The 23175-nt window shown below is 38.0% G+C and overlaps 1 protein-coding gene across 1 annotated transcript in view; it reads right to left on the bottom strand.

Moving 5' to 3' along the window:
• The window catches only part of LOC136877616 (myosin-VIIa), a 267052-nt gene that overhangs the window by 119435 nt on the left and 124442 nt on the right, over window positions 1–23175 (bottom strand). The window contains exons 21-23 of the mRNA XM_068228687.1: window positions 17660–17877; window positions 9733–9979; window positions 5979–6152 (exon numbers count right to left, since the gene is read on the bottom strand). Coding sequence (XP_068084788.1) covers window positions 5979–6152; window positions 9733–9979; window positions 17660–17877 — 639 coding nt within the window. The remainder of the gene's footprint in view (window positions 1–5978; window positions 6153–9732; window positions 9980–17659; window positions 17878–23175) is intronic.

Here is a 23175-nt window from a genome sequence, read left to right as displayed (position 1 = left end):
TAAGCTGTTCACTTCCATTCTGAAGAAGAGACTAGAACCCCTGGTGGAAGAAATTCTAGGAGAATACCAGGCAGGGTTCCGGAAGGGAAGATCCACTATTGATCAGATATTTACTGTGAAACAAGTGTTGGAGAAGTGTTGGGAACGGGGCATAGATGTGGTACAGATGTTTATCGACTTTCAACAAGCATATGACTCTATTGACAGGGATAATGGAGATATTAAGAGAGTTCAAGATACCAGAAAAGCTGGTGCGACTGGTGGAATTGACTATGAGAAATACGATGGTGGGAGTGAAAATTCAGACTGAAGTAGGCAGCTTCTTCGAAGTGAATCAGGGATTGAAGCAAGGAGATGGCTTAGCACCAATTCTATTTAACCTGGCACTAGAGTCAGTGATTAGAAAGTTAAGGATGGACACCAGTGGAACACTTCTGTACAAAGCAGCTCAACTAGTTGGATATGCTGATGACATAAATTTGATGGGAAGAACAACAAGGACAGTTAAAGAAGCATTTGAAGACTTGAGTAGAGAAGGCAAAGAGATTGGACTTAAGATCAATGAACAGAAGACGAAGGTAATGGTGCAGGCTCGGAGAAGGAAGTATACAAATGACCAACTTGTCCCTGAAGGATTCAAAGTGGAGGTGGTGGATGAATTTAAATATCTTGGTGTACATCTGAGCAACAAGAATGAGGAAATGGTGGAAATACAGGCAAGAATTCAAGCTGCCAACAGAGCATACTTTGCAGTATTACCACTTTTCAGAAGTAGAGATATAAATCAGAGCTTAAAAGTTATGCTATACAAAACCCTCATTCGCAGTATAGTGATGTATGGAAGTGATACGTGGACCCTCCCAAAGAAAGCCGTGGAGAAGATAGATTCCTTCGAAAGGAAAATCCTGAGGAGAATTTATGGACCCATATGCATACAAGGGGAGTGGAGAATTAGATATAACAATGAACTATATTCCCTGTATGGGGAGGCACCCCTGTCACATGCCATTCGAATGAAGAGACTTAAATGGACAGGTCATCTAATTAGGATGGAAGAACACCGAATCCCAAAGAAGATATTCTTAGGAGACTTTGGAGGAGGAAGGCCTGTGGGAAGGCCACGTAACAGATGGGAAGATGGTGTACATCAGGACGCAGCACATATCCTCAAGATCCGGAATTGAAGAGTAGCTGCACGAGATCGACAAGTTTATAATACCAATTTAATGGTCCGTTATTGGACATTATAAATTTTTCCAGCTAACTCATTCTTGGTTGCCTGCGTTTCGCCCTTGTGTGCTAAGTTAGGCTCGTCAGTTGGGACTTAGCACACCACCCAAGATGCAAGGCTAGTGCATACCGTGGAGGCCACTGCATAAACTACTTGAAGCCACCAGCAGTGCCAATGCACTATGAGAGCTATGTCTCATTTCCGAAAATTGATGCCTGCCTGGCCATCGAATGATGTAGTTAATGGTATTATTGGTATTATAAATTTACTCATTCAGGACAAATATTTTAGGTTCCCTATGGGAATCAACATCTACATCATCGACAAGTTTGGCGGAGAGCAACTGGGGAGGCCATGACCCGAAAACGGGCCGTCGCGCCATAGGTAAGGTAAGGTAATGTACTCAGTGAAATGGATTGGACTAGGGATTTGTGATGCAGGGAGCTGGAAGTCACATAAGGATGACATCAAATTGTTAGTGTTAAATGTAGAAGTATTGTAAGGAATAAAATTAAGTAATTTGACAGATATATATTTACCAGACATTATAACAGGGACTGAAACATAACTGGAAAGTAATATTATGGATGGAAAAATGTTCTCTTGGAACTGGATTGTATGGTATACTCTATCCCATAGCATGTAAGGCTGACTATCTCTAAAGACAATAGGCAACTTGATGTTTTTCAGGTGTACAGACCTAGAAGGGGTGATGCTGATATGGAATTACTTGAAAAGATAATCAGTTACATGAGGAATGACGCAGAAAGGAAAGTGATCTTAGCAAGTGATCTCAATTTACCAAATGTTAACTGGGAATGTAATGTAAATGACAGAAAGCAACAAAAGGTAAATATATTAATCTGGGAGGGACAGCTGAATCAGAAAGTGATAAAATCAACTAAAGAGGACAATATTCTAGATGTGGTGCTGATAGAATCACATTAGTTCCCTTTAGAAACTGAAGGGATGGATGGTAAAAATGATCAGTGATTAGTCATAGTTAAAAATAAATGTGATAGAAAGGAAGGTTGTAAAAGTAGGACTATTAAGCAGTGCCAAATGTTTGATAAGACAGACATGAGGGAGTTTTTGAAAAGTAATTATGACTGGTGGAAAATGATAAATAGGTAAAACACTAAACAGCCAATGGGATGGGTTTAAAGCAGTTGTTGAAGAGTGAGAAAATAGATATGTACCTTTAAGGATGATAAGGAATGTTAAAAATCCCCTATATTATAACAGTGAAAGAAAGGGTTTAAGAAGAGGGTACATGTTAGAAAGAACTAGGAATGGTTGTGGAAGCAAGGCGGGATTGAAGGAACTTACTAGAAAATTGAATTTAAAAAAAAAAAAAGTCAGCGAAAGATAACGTGGCTGCAAACATAACTGGCAGTCATTAGTGAAAAATTGTTGGCTACGTACAGATCAGGGTGACCAGACGTCCTGGTTTTACCAGGACAGTCAGTCTTTTTTTTTTTTTCTTCACAAATTGTCCTGGCATCTAGAAAAAGTTTCTTGGCACATATAAATGTTTTTTATTTTTAAAATATCAATGCAAATTCAGTTTCAGTCGCAATGTTCTAATCAAATTAGAAAGTCACTAGCACCATCTCGACCATCGCGATTATCGTCCGCCTAGAATTATCATCATGAAGGTAATATCTCAAGCGTTGACATGTTGGATTTTTGATGTTGGCATTTCTGGTTCCAGTGTTCATAGAAAAAAGTATTAAATGCAAAGCGTAGAGCATACATAGACTGAGTTTATGATTTGTTAAAAAGTGGTGTAACCCGTGCTCTATATTTTTCACCTGAAAATTAAATAAACAGCTGTGAAATATTCAGGAAAGTAAAGTATTTTCGACATGCCTAAAATAAAATGTATCAGTGATAAACTCAGACAAGGCTTTCCATATTTCTGAAAGTCAAAATTTGAAGATGTATTTGAGTGTACATGGTGTAACTCCACAGTAGGAGAGCGGACATCAATGACCACATCACCATGAAGAAACATAAAGTTGCTAAGTTACCATCATTGTTGAAAATATGACAGATTTTTGCAAGCCCATTGTTTCAGGGAAAGAAAAACTACAAGCTGCAGAAGAGGAAAGTACAGTGAGTTATCACACTGTCGGACATAACCATAGCTTCTGCACTTCAATTGCAAGAAAGGTTTTTAACTGAAGGTATTTTACCAGTACTTACAAACATACCTAGTGCAAAAAGATTTTAGTGAATGTGTTGGCCCTTTTTGCTTTCAAAGCAGTTGTAAAAGAGCTGAGGATTTTTTCCGTGTTGATTAATTCCTCCAATCATAAACATTTAAAAGTTGTGCCTGTTCTTGTGAAATATTGAATTCCTACTTTGGGAATCAAAGTCAAGATTACTGAATTTAGCAATTTTGTTAATGAAGCTGATGAAACCTGACTGAAATTTTGACCAAATATGGTTTATTGGTCAAAGTTGTTTCCATATGAGCTGATAACAATAACACAAACTTTGGTGATGCAGAAAGGAAGGGAAGGAACAATATTTACTACAAATTAGGAAATAAAATTGATGAACAATTAACTGGAGTAGGGTGCAGTGCACATGTAGGATCACTTCACAACAACATTCAGACATCACCAGATTTACTTCCAGTTGATTTTGAAGGCATTGTGTATAAAATCTTCCAATACTTGGATATTTTTGCTGTCAGAACAGAAACACTGAAAGAATTCTGACTATTTCTTGACTATAGACTGTTGTCCAAATGTTCTTAAAACATTTTTTGTGAACCCTACTTCTCTTCTTTGGTTGAGCTTCTTAAGAAGTCAACTGGAGATTTATCAGAAATCCATAAAATCTCTTCAGTCTGAAAACACTTTGATTGTAGAGTCTGTGTTTGAAATTAAGAAACTCACTACTAAATTGGAAAACTGAAGATCTTATAAATTTTATGCAAATGATGCAAAAGACTTATTTAGAACATTGAAGGAAGAGGGTGTCATTGCACTGTCTCAGTTTTTATATGACACTGATTAATTCTTGAATGACTGTTCTAAGTATCTTAAGAGATGGACTCAACAAGTTCAAAGTCTTTGACTAGATTACTCTGAACAAGAAGCTTCTATGGAATGAAGTTGAAGAAAGTGTGAAGATTCTTTTTGATGAGTTTAATCAATTTGTATGGAAAGAACTGGAACAGTAAAAAATTAAGTGTACCTGACAGGTGGATATTTGTTGTGGAGAAATGTAAAGAAAATTTATATTAATGGACACACTATTAGTTTTTGTTAAATTTATATTGTGTCTTCAAGACAGTAATGCACGTATGGATTGAGTCCTTAGTTGTATGAACGCTTAATGGAATGTTGAGAAACACAGGGCTTGGTGCAGTTTAGTTAAATCAGTTTTAATTGTTAAAAGTCACTTTGATCTTACTTGTGTAGATTTTCATGACTGGATTCAAAAATAATCTAATCTGTTGTCAGATATAGTATACATACATGATTCCAAGTAATAGAAAATATTGAAGTTGATTGAAAGCTATAATGTAAGTAAATACATTTTGGCTCTTCCATTGTTATTTTGTCCTATTTTATAGATGGTTTAAGGTTATTTTTTTGCAAATGTACAAGAGTGTCCTGTCCCAGTTTATCACTTCCAAATCTAGTCACTTTAAGGCAGAAACAGGTTCCAGGAAGGACATTCCAGGAATCTTTAGTGAACAAGAGGGGTGTATACATGAGGAGGATGTACAACAGGCAGAAGTATTTAGTCAGCAGTATATAAAGGTAGTTGTATTTAAGGAGAGCAGGTGACTAATACTAACAAAGAACTGAAATGTATCTATGATGATAAAGAGATTTACAAAAAAGATAAAAATGTTGAAAGCTAGAAAAGCAGCTGGAATTGGTAATATTATTGGGGATATACTACAAGTAATGGGTGCAATATAGTATGTTATTTGAAGTACACATTTGATTACTGTAGTTAAGTTCCTTGGCTGATTGGTCGCTGTAGATTCCTGGCTGGAACAGGGATTTTGCCATGTCTGATTAATTTCTCTAGCTCTAGCATGTGTCTTTGAACACATCTGTTCATTTACACACAAAACATCACACCTCTAGCCACTACAGAAACATATACATTGTAGAACATAAGGGTGGTCAAAAGACGTAAAATGAGAAGAAGAGTGTGGAAGGTGACATATTTTTTTCAAATAATTCTTAACTACATTTGATATAGCCTAGAAATAATGTAGGTTGTATTCACTGGGACTGCAAAAGACATAAGTTTAGAGGACACCTTGGTGGAATTTAGTCTGAATTCAGGAAACTACAAAACTGCAGCATAATTGCAAAAAAAAGAGAGAGAGAGAGAGAATTTTAGTTTTCAGTGGTTTAAAATTTAGAGATCATAAGCTGCAAACATACTGTTTAATATGGAAATCAAACCATAGTACTGCAACTTTCCATATTGGAGTGTTAATTCAAATTGTCAAAGATTTAAATTGTGAAATACCTATTTTTCTGAGAAATTAGTGATAACATAAATGAAGTACTATTTGGTGTTACCTGTTAGAGGCTAAACACAACAAGGTCTACCAATGAAAAACAACATTGAAGGCAGAGAGATCAATTAAAAACAAGTTTGTAAGTCTTCTCCTGATATATACTTCTTATTCATGTAATGTGATAAAAACTTCAAGTTTATAACATTCAATTACATTTGTACTAAGACCACTAGTAAAACTTACCTTATCGAACAGGGCAATGAAAAGTGAAAAGCCAAAACGATCTTTCAGTCCCATACTATCACACAGTTGTGCACATAACTCCTCTGCCGTGCTGGCTGAGTCAGCCTGAACTCGACGAGTGGTACCATCCATCAATGTCACAGCCAAAATTATAGGGTTCTTAGAGCGAGTAGCCTAAAAGATAGAAATGAAATCATACTTCAGATATTTTCATTTCCAACCAAAAATGCTGGAGATAAATAACATCCCATACACATAAAAGTATGCCAGACAGGATGGTAAAAAGAAAGGAACAGTGCAATATTTACTGTGTGATCAGAAGTAACATGCAAGCATACCTTCTAGCATGTCATGAAATGATAAATGACCTGGCATGATTTTAGCCATATTTTATGGTATTGCTTATACAGAGCTATGAAGTATGTGTACTGTTAAATTAATTATAAAACATACATACATTTTTATGCCTTTCAGCGTTAAGTCTCCAAGCCTGTCATTTTTTATTGATATGTGTGACTTCTGGAGATGCCTTGTATGACCCAGTGATCAACGTAACATTTTCATCTCCATAGCATGTAGAACTTGTTCGTGCTTTTTTGTTGTAGGCCAGCATTCCGACCCATGGAGTGTATCTGTTCAGACCATGGAATTGTAGACTTTTCCTTTCAGGCGGGTGGGACTTTTTTTGTCACTTCAAGTACCTTTAGCACCACTTCAGCTATGTAGCATTTACTTATGTTCAGGTGTCTGGTAATGCCTCCCCATTTGATATGATAAGTGATCCAAGATATTTAAATCGATTAGCTTTAACTAGGCCTTGCCTGTCAATAAGAATAGTTCCAGAAGCCTGCAAACCACGCTGAAAATACTTCGTTTTTGTGATGTTAAGGTGCAAGCCATATTCTCCTAAATGGTCTTTACAAATTTTCAGGAGATTTTCCAGATTCCTTCGGGATTGATCCACCAAGAACACATTCTCAGCATATAAGATGGTCCGTGGGTATGGGACCTGGGTGTCAGCTATAATTGTATCCATACATAGGATGAGAAAGATAGGTGACAGTGCTGAAACTTGATTAATCCCAACATTGATAGGAAATGAGGGCGAGATCCCTGTTGGACAACAAACTATACTGGTGGTGTTATGGTAGAGAAGTTGGATCCATCGGACATGAGCTTCTGGAACAGTATGGGATTGAAGGGCTTTCCCAACAAGCTCATGTGGTAGCCGGTCAAAAGCCTTCTCTAAGTCCAGAAGAGTTAGGTATGCAGGTTTGTTTTCTCTATGTTTCTCCACAAGTAGACGGGCTGTACGAATAATGTCAGCACTGATTCCTTTGACAAAGCCGCATTAGTTTGTAGAAATTTGTACGATGTTGCATAGGCGATGGTCAAGAATTCATTCAAAAATCTTCAGTGTCTGACATAATAAATGGATTGGCCAGTAATTGACACATTCACCAATATCACCTTTGCCTTTCCAGATAGGGACTCTAGTGCTGGGCAACCAAATTGCAGGTATGCTACCATCATGGAGAATTCTGTAAAACAGCCTCATAAGAAACTCAGTTCCACACTGTCCAAGGATCTTCCAGACCTTGGTTGGTATATCGCCTTGTCCTGGTGATTCATTATTTTTTCTATTTTGCATCCTCCTAAGACTTCTTGAATGGTAATGGATGGGATAGGTCCATAAACTGGGTGTCCACATACTATCAGTGGATGGGAAAATTCCTCGTTACTCAGAACCTTGAAATAATCCCTCCACCTGTGGAAGATGGGGATTTGGTCATGTAGAGTTTGATGATTGTTGTCTTTGATCTGCATGACATGACCAACATCTTGGGTCACTCTATGACAGAATTTGGCAAGGCAAAGAATCTTGTTTGCTTCATCTGATGTATCCAACTGATCATAAATGTCTTAGTAATAATAGTCCCATGCAGTAGCAACTGCACATTTGGCAGCTGATCTGAGAGTATTATACTGTTGAAGATCCCTTGCTAAGTCTTGTTTGTTTGTTGCCAAGTCTTACAAGTTTCCTTCTTTGTTTTGGTGGCCAGATGAACATTCTTGTTCCACCACCAAGTCTGCTTATCAATGAACTGTTTCCCTGGTTTTGTCTTCCAAAATTTTTGAGTTACTGCCTGGTGTATAGGATCAGTGATTTCCCTGCCAGAGTAAAATGTCATGAGCCGCCACTGCTGCATGCATCAAGAAATGGCAACAGGCAGTCCTCTGCAATAGACTTTCCCAAATATTTAGTCTGAGGACACTGAGTGATGCTATTTTCAGATACAGTAAAACCTCGTCAAGACGTTTTTGCAGGGGACATCAAAACAGAGCGTGTTGAGCAAGAATATGTAATACTGAAAATATGAATAAAAACTATCAAACAGGGATATAGAAACACTAGATATGATTTTTTCCAACAAGAGGGAATTTTACATTGTGTGAAAACTATATCTACCATTTGTAAAGATGAGAGAAAATTATTAAAAAGTGTGAAAAACATGAAAGAACAAATAAGGAAACCTTTTCCACTGGGTTTTATAAAATAACAAGAGCACTGGAAAGTGTGAAAAACACCAACAAATATAAAAAAACATGTGCACAGTGGCCAATAAAAATATCAAATTATTATTGCAGATCACACTCTTAGACAATGAACTGGAGGTTACACTCGACCATGTGCGATCGGGAGGAATACCTTTGGTGGCCATTTTGAATAAACTTCGACAAACTTGGGTGATCGAGTCAAAACTTGAAGGTGAAAGTTCAACATTCGTGACCTCTGTGCATTTTAAGATGCGGATGCCAGTACACTTTCTGACAGATTTTAATTTTGTCTTCATTAGTAAGGAATTTAATGACATTTTCCATATCCATAACTAGGCTATCTCAAGACAAATATGCATCGTGCTAGTCAATTTCACATGATTATGTTCCTAATCCAGATGTAGGCTACCGTATCATGCAACAAATATTTGCTGTCCTTCACTGTACCACTCAAAACAAAATAAATTTCTACCTTCTGAACGGAATCTGAAATACAAGCACAAATAGGCTCACTGTGTTATTCAGCAATCTTGCTGCTAAGCGGAAAGCAAAAGCAAAACCGAACATTCCTGCGGCTAACGGCTTGTTCCCTGAAGGTGCAACTTATCCTGTGAAGTTCAGGAATTCAAGGTCTTTTCCCATAATCACACAACTATGGCAACGGCTCTTACCCAAGTTGGAAATCATATTTCTTTCACAACATTTTCAGGGCTAGGAAAAATGTGATCGTACTAAGCAGTAACTAAGATGAAAGTCAATACGGAACCGGAATGAAGTTAATTACTTGTAAACTAAGCAGTAACAGCAAAAATTCATGATGCAATAAGTGAAGTATTTTTATACAGATTTAATACAATGAGAATCAGGACTTTGAATTTATGACGTGCTAAGTGGGCGAATGTGTTCATGAGAATGCAACAACAAGGTTTCACTGTATATAAAATTGAAATGATCTTAAATAGTTCAGTTTCTAAATTCACGTTTAAAAACTTCATGTTTATTCCGTACTGAACCAAGAATCTAATGGAAACAAGAGAGGTCCACCTATTCAATACCATGAGGTGGTCCTCTCTTGTTTCCAACAGTTTCTAAATGACAAAAAACTTTAAGGGCTATCAAATTATTTTTCTGAAAGTAAGAGAAGATAATATTTATTTTAACTCAGACTGATCATGCATCTCCTTAAGGTACTAACCTGTAACTCAAGCCAGCTTGGTGGTTGCTGGCGGCATCCATTGTTGAAAGTTCGGTTTAGTCGTCCTTCACAATATGGGGCATACCCTGGTGGACCTTCTCGAATGAAAGCCCTCAGGTAGCGCACAAATTTTTCTGATGGTGGGAAGCAGCCAACACAGAGGGAAAGAAGAACCCATCCACGGGCATGAGATGCCTTACTGGGATTGTTGGTCAGCTGTTTACAGAGCTGGCAGTAGATCTCATCCCTGTAAAGAAGAGTGCTTTAATGGTACTACTACTACTACTACTACTACTACTACTACTGGCTAGGCAGACAGACCTTAAATTTCTGCATTTTACAAGAGTTCTGAGAAGTTCATCAAAGATGATATCTCATCTTTTGGAAGACAAAAAATATACAGGGTGTTCCCAAACATGTGGAAAATAATAATCAGGGGTGGATTTTACACCCCAAAATATACAAAAAGTCCTGATGAACATATGTCCTACGATTGATCCTTTTTTTGCTAGTTGCTTTACGTCGCACCGACACAGACAGGTTTTATGGCGACGATGGGGCAGGAAAGGGCTAGGAGTGGGAAGGAAGCGGCCGTGGCCTTAATTAAGGTACAGCTCCAGCATTTGCCTGGTGTGAAAATGGGAAACCACGGAAAACCATTTTCAGGGCTGCGGACAGTGGGATTCGAACCTACTATCTCCCGAATACTGGATACTGCCCGCACTTAAGCGACTGCAGCTATCGAGCTCGGTGATTGATCCTTTAACTCACAGAAACTATTATTATCCATCTGAGTAGCAGTAACACACTTTAACATTATAAGCACATCCAGAAAAATTAAGGATTATAGCAAAATGTGATGCAATGTTGTTCTGGCATTAAAACAGGATTATTTTATGCTGCCAACCTTTCTGTACATGTGGTATCTCTGCTGGCCACAATCATTATCATTGTACAGTTCCAGTTTCCCGGGTACTGTTAATGAGCCTCTTCCACTTCTTCCTGTCCGTATACACCTTGTCATGGAGAACATCGTGCAGTTCTATGGCTAAGTGGTTAGCGTGCTGGCCTTTGGTCACAGGGGTCCCAGGTTCGAATCCCGGCAGGGTTGGGAATTTTAACCATAATTGGTTAATTTCACTGGCATGGGAGCTGGGTGTATGTGTCGTCTTCATCATCAGTTCATCTTCATCACGACACGCAAGTCACCTACGGGCGTCACATCAAAAGTCCTGCAACTGGCAAGCCGAACTTGTCCTTGGACACTCCCGGCACTAAAAGCCGTACGCCATTTCATTTTTTCATGGAGAACATCACCCACTGTCCATCCTCTGGTAACTAGATCAACCTTCATCATGTCCATCCATCAGGTTTTAGGTCTTCCTGTAGGTCTTTTCCCCTCCATCTGTCTTTTCAAATTTTTCCAAATTTATTCTGGCTGTTCTTATAGGCTCCATCCTCATCAGATGTCCATACCACCATAGTCTGGATGTGCCAATTAGGTCTAATAGGGATGTCTTTATTCTGGCTTCTTTCCGCACCTCCTCATTTCTTAACTTGTCCATCTTGGTCTTCTAGATGGTGGATCTAAGAAATTTCATCTATGATGCTTTCAGCCTTGATGAATCTCTTTTTTGTGAGGGTGTATGCTTCAATACCATACATATTGGTATGAAATAGCTGTTAAACATCATCAATTTGGCTGGTTTTGGAATCATGTCATCACATAAAAGTGTTCTTACTTGTTGGTAGAATTCTGATCCCTTTTGCACTCTGTTTGTAATTTCCTTTCTAACCAAATTATCACTGGAGATTACACTTCCAAGGTAAGGAAAACTATCCACACACTCTGAGCTGGTGGTCTCCTAGTTTTATACTTGCTGGATGCCTTTCTCTGTTGACTGCCATCACCACTGTCTTGGTCTCACTGATGTTGAGGTTATATTCCTGGAACTGGAATTTCCATACGTTGATTCTGGTCTATACTTTCTCTTCTGTTTCATCCCAAATCATGATATCATCAGCAAAGGCCAGTGCATTCAGTTCACCTAACTTTTTCTTGACGTTCTTCATTATATTGTCCATAACAGTGACGAACAGTAGTGGAGACAGTACATTTCCTTGCTGAACTACACTCTTGGTCTCAAACCATGATGATCGACCTTCCCCAAGTTGTACACAGCTAGAACAGTCTTTGTACAACATCTGAATTTTCCTTACAAGTTCTTCAGGCACTCCCAGATCTTATCTCTTATAACATCTGCTGGCCACTATGCAGTGCTGTAAATAGATCACAGATCACAGTCCAACAGAGAGCATTTAATGTGCATGCTCTTCTCATGAAACTGCAGAGTATTTGACCATCATGGCTTAAAGAACCCACACTGATAAGAATATTATAAATCTGTGACACTTGCTGACAATTTAGAAGACCTCAATTCCTTTTGAACATTACCGAAGATACAAAAATCTGATAGCTAGAGAAGCAGTTGGAATTGGTAAGATTGCTAGGGATATACTGAAGACAATATATTGCAATATAGTACCTTATCTGAAGTATTATTTAATTTACTGTTTGAGTTGCTATAGTAGCCCCAGTGTACAAAGGAAAGGCTGATAAACATAAGGTAGGTAGTTACAGGCCAGTCAGATGGACATATGGTTGCATATAAGTTCTGGGAAAGCATTCTCTCTCATTACTGTATACGGTATTAAAAATGTTTGTGAAATTACTAGCTGGTTTGATAGGAGTAGTTCAGATTTAGGAAAGCTTATTCCAGTAAAGTTCAACTAACAGAATTTCAGCAAGACAGCAGGTGTTTTAGATTCAGGAGGCCAAATGTATATATATCGCCTCTGACTTATCCAAGATCATGGAAGACTAACAAAAAATGAGGGCTATTGGAATAGATAAAGAGTGGCTAAATGGGTGGCTAAATTTCAAAAATAGAACTCAGAGGATTAGAGTAGGTGAAGCATTATATCATCCTGTAATCATCAAGAGGGGATTTCCTCAAGGAAGTATTATTGAATCTTTATGTTTTCTTATATATATATATATAAATGTTATCAGTAAAGAACTGGAATCAGAGATAAGGATTTTTTTTTGGATGATGTTACACTGTATATAGTAATAAATAAGTTACAAGATTGTGAGCAACTGTAAAAAGATCTTGACAATGTTTGGAGATGGACAGTAGGCAATAGTATGCTGATAAATGGCTTGAGAAGTCAGGTTGTTTCACCAAGAGGGGAAGTCCCTTCAGTTCATAATCTGCTTCTCTAGTGTTGAAGTGAAAGCTACTGACCTCCGTTATGAAAAAAAGTATGAGTCTCCACTCGGTGAAATATTTTTGTAATTTGTTAAGGTCATCAGTTAGAGTGTTCTGTATTTATAATATAAAGAAAGTATTGTTAATTTTACCTAATTGTAATGTATAGCCATACAATAAATAACACTACCCAGCATGATTTTGCGGCAAAGCATCTGATACGTGATTTTAACTAAATAAGGTCTTCTGATTTCAGAAATGTCATTGGTTCTATTGTAACACATCTAGTTTTCGTGTTATTTGCCATTTACTGTCTGAAAATGTGTCATTGCGGCACAGTGCTGCTTTGTGATAACAGCGAATCAGCTGTTGTTAGAGTGGCCGTGGTTTGCTTAAAGGCTACTTCATAACTGAAACATTCTAGCTTCAATTCCTGTGGCACATTCTGTTACACTAAAAGAAAATTACATCACAATGCAAACTGTTTTAGATAAAATCAAATATCATGATTACCGGTGGGATGTGTGTAGTGACTTGAAGGTGTGTGGTATTCTATTAAGACAACAAGCAGGCTACACTAAATTCCCTTGTTATTTATGTGAATGGGACAGCAGGCTAGGGATAAACATTGGTCTACACCTTCCTGTTCCAAGAGACAAGTTTTGAGACCTGGTGTGAAAAATGTTACAACTGCTGCCTTAGTTGACACACAAAAAATTATTCTGCCACCGCTACACATCAAACTGGGAATCATGAAGAAGTTAGCTGAGGCCTTGGACAAAAGTAGCCCCTGTTTCAGGTACATTGCAAGCAAATTTCCACATTTATATGATGCAAAAGTCAATGAGGGCACTTTTAATGGACGACAAATTAGAAAGCTTCTGAAAGACAGAAACTTTGAACAGACGATGAATGCTGTGGAAACTGCTGCATGGAATTCAATAAGAGACGTCATAACGAAGTTTCTAGGAAATGTAAAGGATGAACAATAGTGAAAACTATGTTGGATGATATGAAAGAGTTGGGGTGCGTGTAAATCAGTATTATATTACAATAAATGCTAAATATTTCTTTGTAATTTTATACTCAGTAATTATTCGTTGTATATAGTAATTCAAGACAATATTCAACTATTTCAAAATATTTATAATAATACAAAAAATTGTAAATATTTCCAAAATTATCAACATTTTAAGTACTTTTTATATGCAATATTCAGATCTATCTCTTATTTCGTTATATCTATTGCGAGAAAACGTGACGTGATACGTAGAAACGGACAATGGATTCGTGTCCAGCGACCCAAAATTAGTTAAGATCACCTATCACACCTCTTGCCGCAAAAAAAAAAAGTTTGAAAATGCTGAGTTGTGTAATAGTTCGAGTGTTCTCAGCAATTTTGAACTCCTTACGTTGAAGAGCTGGGACCAAGTCGACAGCTTATCCGAACTTCTTTGCGCTGGTTTCAGGTAAGTCAGGAATATAAATGTTGAAAACTATAGGGTTAGGACATTATTTAGTTTTCTTTGTTTGCTTATGGTGGGTACTCAAAAGCGTCTGTCTGAGAGCATGTGACTGATCAGTCTCGGCAGAGGATAACTCTGGACTATTTAAGTTCTTCTTCCCCACCATGACATAAGCAGAGGTCAGGTTGACAAAAACTACACGTCTTTACTTGTCTTAAAACCCTGCTTTGATGTGTGTAGTTAAGACTCTGTACCGCTCCTGTTAGGTCTGAAATCAGCTTGTTTCATTGGGATGTTTTTCAGGATCCTTGTGCCTATCCTATTCAGTTGAAGTTGCTCACATCCTTAGCTTGACACAAGTGTAATAGACTGATATAACTTGGAAACAATATTATTTAACCTATGAGTAAATAATGCAAGTACTGAGCTTGAATTATTATTATTATTATTATTATTATTATTATTATTATTATTATTAATCACTTGTGAGGTTATGTCATGAAACATGTGCTGTATATATATAATAATTTATTTATTTATTTACAGAGTTTAAATAATAATAATAATAATAATAATCGTATGGCCTCAGCTACTGTGTGCAGACATTTCAATTTGACGCCATCTGGCTGTCTGCTCGTCAATTTCGACGTTCCGTTTCACTCTAGGCCCACTAGATGGCAGACCAAGTAAACCGAAACTCTCTTGGGCGTCTATGGCTGAGATTTAATGAATTTTGTCAGGTAAACACCAAATGTGTCACCAGAGATTTTTTACATGCCGACATCATACGATATGGAGTGTCGAATGGACTTTTTTCTGCCCTCCAAAAATCTGACTACCTCTGCCGGGTTTGAACCCGCTATCTTGGGATCCTGTAATTAATAGTATATAATTTATCATTACCCGTATATATGATGCATAATCCACAGTAACATTGTGCAACACACTGTAATATCCAGAATAACACTACGTATGACAAGAACTATGTAGAACCTTCCTTACAATTGTAACTATGTATTAGGCACTCTAGAATTTACGAGAAAAGTTGTTCGGTAACATCCTTCTAGAAGCCTGGTCAGGCAACCTACATAAAGAGACAGTCTCGATGGTGGAGTTGAGTTATTGTTAGTTGGGGTTGTTTCTTGTGAGCTTGTGTTGTGTTGTGCTGATATGCTAATGTGCCAGTCAGCAGTCAATTGTTGAAGATGGCAGTCATAGTCTTGTGTTGTTTTTGTAGTAGTGTTTTGTTTGCAACAGTAGTTGATTAGGTTATGTGCGTTTAACTTGTAAATAATTGCAAATAAAATCTGTGTATGCAAGTGACAGCATTTTGTGTGCATCTTTGTGGATACTTGAAGGTTTATAAACCTTCAAGTATTCTACATGTGACCCCTGGAAGGTACAATAATCAATGCATGAGTATGGCTGCTGGAACCAAGCTAGTTAGTGAGAGCTGTCTTGCAATGTTTGATGACTGATTGAGTGAAATATACAAAAAATCCTTGTCATAACAAAAACAACAGCTTGTCCAGCCCCTTGGTTCAATGGATCAAGGCATGTAACTACAGAGGGGTCCAGAAAAATTTAGACATTCTTTGATAGTTAATATCCTTGGAACAAAATGACATATCATTGCATTTCTTGCATGGTAATGTAGTCCATTGTTTTCTCAACCGATGATGAAGGTCTCATAAATGGTGCGACAATCTTGACATGCATTTTCCAGCAGACGACAGTGCAGCTATGAATGAAGTAAGATTGTTGTTTGAGCAATGCAAGACTGTATTGAAGTAAATAAAAAATGGCGTATGACTTTTAATGCCGGGAGTGTTTGAGGACAAGTTTGGCTCACCAGATGCAGGTCTTTCAATTTGACTCCCGTAGGCGACCTGCATGTCGTGATGAGGATGAAATGATGATGAAGACGACACATACACCCAGTCCCCATGCCAGCGAAATTAACCAATTATGGTTAAAATTAGTATTGAAGTGATGGCGTAATGTGTACAGAACTCAGCCACCAACATGTACAGCAATTTATCGTATTCAAGATAAATTTGAAGCCGACAGTACTGTTCAGAATGTGCATAAGAAAAGGTCTGGTCAACCAAAAACATCAACAGGTTCAGCTTCCAGTGCTGCTGTGTTGCACCATTTTACTAGGTCACCTAAAAAAATCTGTGGATCAGGGTGCACGTGAAAGCGGGGTAAGCCGATCAACTGTATAACAAATTCTGAAGGCTGCAAAGTGGGAAGTGTACATCCCAAGAACACTGCACATTATGAACGAGGATGACCCGGATCGAAGGATGGAGTACTGCGAGTGGTTTGAAGCCATGCTTTGCGAGGATGAACGATTTGCAGAGATGGTATCTGGTGTGACGAGGCACAATTCAAACTGAACGGTACTGTAAACCACCACAACTGCATGTACTGGCCTCCTGAAAATCCTCATGTTCATGTGGACAAACATGTTAATCTACCCGGTGTTAATGTGTGCTGTGATCTGTCATCGCACAGTTTGATTGGCCCATTCTTCTTTGAAGGTACCATAATTGGTGAGGTGTATATTCATATGCTGCAAACATCGATTTTAGCTGCCATCCGGGAGGTGTTTAGAAATGGAAGATTTTACCTACAACAATATGGTGCTCTACCTCACTACCACAGAGATATCAGAGTCTACTTGGATGAAAAACTACCTGGACAATGGATAGTTCGAAGAGGAGCTGTTAAGTATCCACCACAGTATTCAGACCTTACACTTCTTGACATCTACCTAAGGGGACCTTGAAAAATGTTATGGACAGAAGCCAGCTACATTGAACAAGCTACAAGAAACCATCAAGGCATCCTGTGCGACTATCACCATGGCAGCACTGACAGCCGTAGTTCGGTCAGAAGTTCAGCGGCATCGACGTTGTTTGGCTGCTAATGGGGGTCACTTTGAACACATAAAATAACCTTTCCCTCATGCAAGAATTGTAACGGCATGTCATTTTGTTCCATTAATATTGATTATCAAAGAGTGTCTACATTTTTCTGGACCTCTCGGTATTAATGCTTGCATTTGGGAGATAGCAGGTTCAAACCCCATTGTCAGCAGCCCTTTCCTATTTCATCATTGTTGTAAGACCGCTCTGTGTTGGTGCAACGTAACATAAATAGCAAAAATAATGTAAAACACACCTGAGTTCTGGACGTAGAATACCATGACCGATGATGAAGTGTAATTTCTCCAGATTGGAAGTGCGTCGTGACTCAAGCCAGTCATCATATGTACTCTTAGTAAACTCATCTTCCATCAACCCACGACGAACATGCTCATGCAATTTGTGCTGGTGTTTCAAAGTCATGGATATCATTTTCTTCCTGGCTGGCTCAGATAAACTGTCGAATTCTTCTTGCTGAAAATATTAGATTCACATCTATGTTACAAAATACATTAAACTTTATAGTGAGAGAAGTAGAAAAACAAGTTTAATATACTGGGCGTCTCACCTACGAGTTGTCTAGTATTTCAGAAGATATTTCCAATTTCACTTTTGTAATGTGGAAGTGGAGTCAGCCAAAATAAGGAATGCTCATCAGGTATGTAATGCAACATCCAGTGTCAAAGAAAAACATAGTTTTGGTTCTCACTTAAAAAAAAAAAATTATGTCTAAAGTGTAATTTTATGTGCCCAGTCAATACAGTGATCTCAAATTAGTCTTGTGCAATATTCTGTTCAAGGATATTTATTGATGTTGACAGTACAACAAGAGAAATAGTTAGAATTTTTAGTAAGGGCTGAGTGAAGCTGCTGTGTGATGGTAGGATGGAGGCAGCATGAGCAGGCAAGTCAGGCGAGGCACAGTGGGTAATTTCTAGCATCCAGCCGGCCAAAAATAATATTTTCAACCCTTGTCTTTGGTTCGCTTTTCTGTGAGTCGTGTTTATATGACTCTTGGGTACAGTAATTAAGTATTGAAAAGTCACACTGTCTAATTACCTAATCTCACCAAAGGCCTAAAGTGGCTCTCCTCCGTTAGGGCATCATATTCTGGCGAGGCGAGCACGCAGTTATTATTATGTGAGGGCTCAGTAAAGACGTCAGAACTAAATATTTCTTTAGCTTGCAATGCGATTATATTAAATGAAGGTATGTATTTTATATAGTATGTAGCATTTTCTGAAAATTACTATATTGTTGTCTGCAATATGAACTTAAAATTCAGGTACACGGTGTCCAAGCGCTATATAATTATACAAATTTGAGCTGACTTTCAAAATGGACTGCCTTTGATTTCCGCAATGAAAGTCTTTTGTCTATACTTCAATGAATATAAAACTGTGATGTTTTGCTGCGACCAGGCGCGACCATGAGAGTAATTAATTTTTTTTAGAAGCCATGTACTCTGTAACCTGGTCAGTTTTCGAGCAGTTGAGGAACAGCAGGGAATATAAGCGGAACGATGATATTGAGAATATTGTAATTGAACATTCAGGCTTTGAGGATTGTTCTGAAGATATATACAAGTCAATAAGGAAATCTGTCAGTAGTTTGTATGCTAAAATTCAATCATGCTGGACAAAATATAGTAGGAAAAGGGACAAATTGCTGAAGTACAATAAAAGTTTGTTCGAGCAGAGAATGAGCCTTGCAGAAGGACGTGCATCACAACAATGTCAGAATGAACCTGCCAGTACTATAGCTCATTCCATGTTAAGAAAACAGTATTATTCTTATGACAACAGGGTTGCAATATCGAACGGCTCCGCTCAACGCCATCATGGGAAAACGGCGGCACATAAATTTGTGAAATTCAGTATGTAAGTTCAAGACAAAAGGCTGAAGAAACTAAGCTACAAATTACTTTTATGAATTAAAGGGGACATGGGGTTTACAGGGGCCACTTTTGGTTTGTACAGAATCAGAGGTAAACTACGGCACATAAGAAACCTCAGCACTGAAATATAAGGCAAATTGGGAGAGAAAATAGACAAATAATGTTATGGCCTCGAGGGGCGGGGGATGTATTTAATTACATTTAATAAATTTATCCAGACAATAAAAGCTAGAAAACAGATGCAATAAATAAATACTGCAGATGACTACAAAAGTTCACATATTTATGTCAAAGAAATAAATAACACACGTAGGCTTATCGCACAACTCTCACTCAACACAATACATGTACGCACTGATTTAAAGCCTAAAATAAACACGCAATAAATAAATACTGTAGATGACTTCACTACAGAAGTTCAGGGAGGAAACGCGTCTATTGGTTGATATCCGAAGCAAAGTGCTGGCAATACCAATGATGGAAAGGCTAGAAGATTCTTCAGAGAGGCTTCCACTTCTGAAGATATTACTGGAGTAGATATAAATTTAATAAACCATCTACTTGCCATCGTAGAACCTTTTTCGTGTGGGTATGCCATTGATAAAGTGACATTTGGCATGTACACAAAGGAAAATATACAATTATACTTACAAAAATACAAATCGTATTACATGCCTGTAAATTTGCACAAACTCCTGGTTCATGGAGAGGAGGTCATTAGGCACTGTATTATACCGAATGGAAATTCTAAATTCCCAAGGAGGGAATTAGATATTTTTCCACCAATAGAGCATGTCAAAAAACAGCAAACGCCTGAAAAGCCTTACATCTGAACTGTATTATACCTATTGGACAACTCTACGAGGAAGCCCACAAGACCAGGAATAAAGATAATACGAAACCTTCCAGAAAGACACAAATACTGAGCTTTTCCATACGCTGCTTATATCATCGGACCCTTATATTACCAGCTTAGCGAAATCAAGGAGGAGGAAGTTGATTCTGCTTTCACGAGAAGTGCTCAACTTACTGTCTGAGCCTCCTGTATCTGGATCTACCGAAGGAGATAATGACAGTGACGATAGCGATTCTGATGTAACTGCATCTAATGAATACATTGTTTGGCAATTACATGTATTCCTGTATCTCTTTTTAAACATTCTACACAGCTTGTCCCACCATTAACATCTATTTAATTTCTTAAAGCTATAACGAAAAATGATTGAAATTACAAAGATTACTAATGCTTCCTTCCCTCTTCCTTGTCTATCCCTTCCAATCTTCCCATACCCCCGCAAGGCCTCTGTTCAGCATAGCAGGTGAGGACGCCTGGGAGAGGTACTGGTCATCCTCCCCAGTTGTATCCCCAACCCAGAGTCTGAAGCTCCACGACACTACCCTTGATGCGGAAGAGGTGGGATGCCTCGCTGATTTTGAGGGGAAAACCAACCCTGGAGGCTAAACAGATTAAGAAAGAAAGAAAGAAAGAAAGAAAGAAAGAAAGAAAGAAAGAAAGAAAGAAAGGTTACTAATTCTATTCCTGGTGTAGTAATTTGTTCTTTGTACTTGATTGACCACACGCTTAATTATCTCCAATAATAGCAGTTACATACTAAGTTTTATGTAAATCAGTCCATTAGTTTCCGAGATACAATTTTTGACCGGCTAGATTCCTGAAATTTTGCACTGTGCGAGGGTGGCATAGCAAGGAAGTATACCGATGTGTGGAATTGTGGGAGAGGGGGAAGGCAAGTTGGTAAGGATCATTCATTTTTGACTGCATCCACTAATGGTTGCAAGGAAACCTCATAGACTAACCCTTTATGCAGCTCAGTATGGAATAGCAGTCAAGAATGGCTCGATATTTCAGTTGCCTTATCAGTAACACAATGTCCGACTTCATGGCTAAAGGGTTAGCGTGCTGGCCTTTGGTCCAGAGGGTCTCGGGTTCGATTCCCGGTAGGTTCGGAGATTTTAACCTTAAATGGTTAATTCCCTTGGCTCGGGGACTGGGTGTTTGTGCTGTCCCCAACATCCCTGCAACTCACACACCACACATAACACTATCCTCCACCACAATAACACGCAGTTACCTACACATGGCAGATGCTGCCCACACACATCGGAGGGTATGCCTTACAAGGGCTGCTCCCGGCTAGAAATAGCCACACAAAATTATTATAATTATTATAGGAACACAATAATAACTAACATATTTGCTTTGGACAGTTAATGTGAGACAGGAATGGGCGAAGGAAACAATCCTAGGAGAAAATGGATCAGGTACCTTTACCTGAACTCATTTACGATATTTAATGAGTGACTAAACAAGACACTTATAATCTAAGCCTCAAAAAAACAATAAACAATAATATTCCTGGACATAATATTGCACTAGTCTAATATGAAGTCACTCTATCAATTGGGCACATAAAATTACGCTTTAAACATTTCATTTTGTTACCGAGGTAACGTTTTTAGCCTTCCCCATTTATGTTTTGGACTGGCTATCACTGTAGAAATTAGTGTCACATCATGCTTATCTTTCAAACTAGTTTTCTACCACTACTTCTAAGTTTTTGGAGGCCATACTCCTAGCTTATTATTTCTACTTGCCTAAGACACTCTGTTTATTTTAATTCAGGAACTGGTTGTGTTTCCGGTATTCTGTGCCAAACAGCACTGGACTGGTATCTGCCTTCTGCGCAGGCATGCGGGACTGCTAGCCGCGCCTTTGTCGCTGGCCAATCAGTGCTAGCGAGGATTGTTATGTAACAGACCTCTCAGTCTGACTTATAGTAGCCGTTGTCTCTTGGAAGCTATCATGGTGAACAGGATCATGTTTCTTGGTGGCTCTAGACTAGCAATCTGTATAACCATGGATTACGGTTAAAAGCAATATTGTGCGACGATGTTGTTCATCCTCAAGAACTCAATTTCTTTTTAATACTTTTTTTACTTATGTCCTGTGTTTGAGACTGTGGCAGATAAATTATTGTATGTAACAACGCGTCACTACAACATGGATTCTACATTGCAACTCTAAGTTATCTTCCTCACCAAATTTTCATCATCAAAGACTCTGCGACTTCATGTAAATAACCTTCTCCAGAAGTTTTTTAAATATGTGGTCCCTTGGAAATCATCCGATTCTTCAAATTAGTGTGTAAACTTTTTTTTTTTTAAAGAATAGAACGTTTTATTGAAAATTTTCCTACTGAATTACTTGTGTAATTTAAAAATGCTTACTCCCATATTTCAGTTTTGTGTTATTACTTAATGTGTAATGTAATGTTCTCAGGAGTAATGTGGTGTTTGGTTATGATGTTAATGAAAAGTTTTATGATTAGTGTAATGCCTGAATGAGTTTCCACAAGCGTTTAATTTTAATTTTCGCTCCCCAATGGATTCTATTTCCTTGGGCTGGTTATCATTTCTCTTTATTTTATCTATTTATTGGAAATTCACTATTCTTGATTCTCTTTTGTTCTTTTGGTGCCTTGTAATATTTGCCTGCACTGTTACTATGGCAATGTTTAAAAAATTTAATGATTGTTGATGATTGACTTGATGTTGTGGGTGGATTTTTCTTTTGGAGCATGAATTCGGTATTCTGCGCTATTATTTGGCTGTACTGAGTTTCTTTACTAATGTTTTAATTACCTTTTCCGGTAATCTCGGTTTATTTTTCGTCCTTCTTCCGAAGTGGTTTTCTTTGCCTTCTTCTGGCTCTTGATTGAAAACTTTTAAAACTTTGATGCTTGTGAAAACTCATGTCATTAAACCTGAATCGGTAATTTAACTCCTGCCGTAGGTCTACTTAAGATACCAGATTGTTTTCTTTTAATTTTACTTAAATGACGGCTGTCTTCTGA

This window comes from Anabrus simplex, chromosome 7 (assembly GCF_040414725.1).
Source record: "Anabrus simplex isolate iqAnaSimp1 chromosome 7, ASM4041472v1, whole genome shotgun sequence".
NCBI classification, from domain to species: Eukaryota; Metazoa; Arthropoda; class Insecta; order Orthoptera; family Tettigoniidae; genus Anabrus; species Anabrus simplex.
Note: the sequence above shows the minus strand (reverse complement) of the source record. Positions and strands in the feature narration are given on the sequence as shown.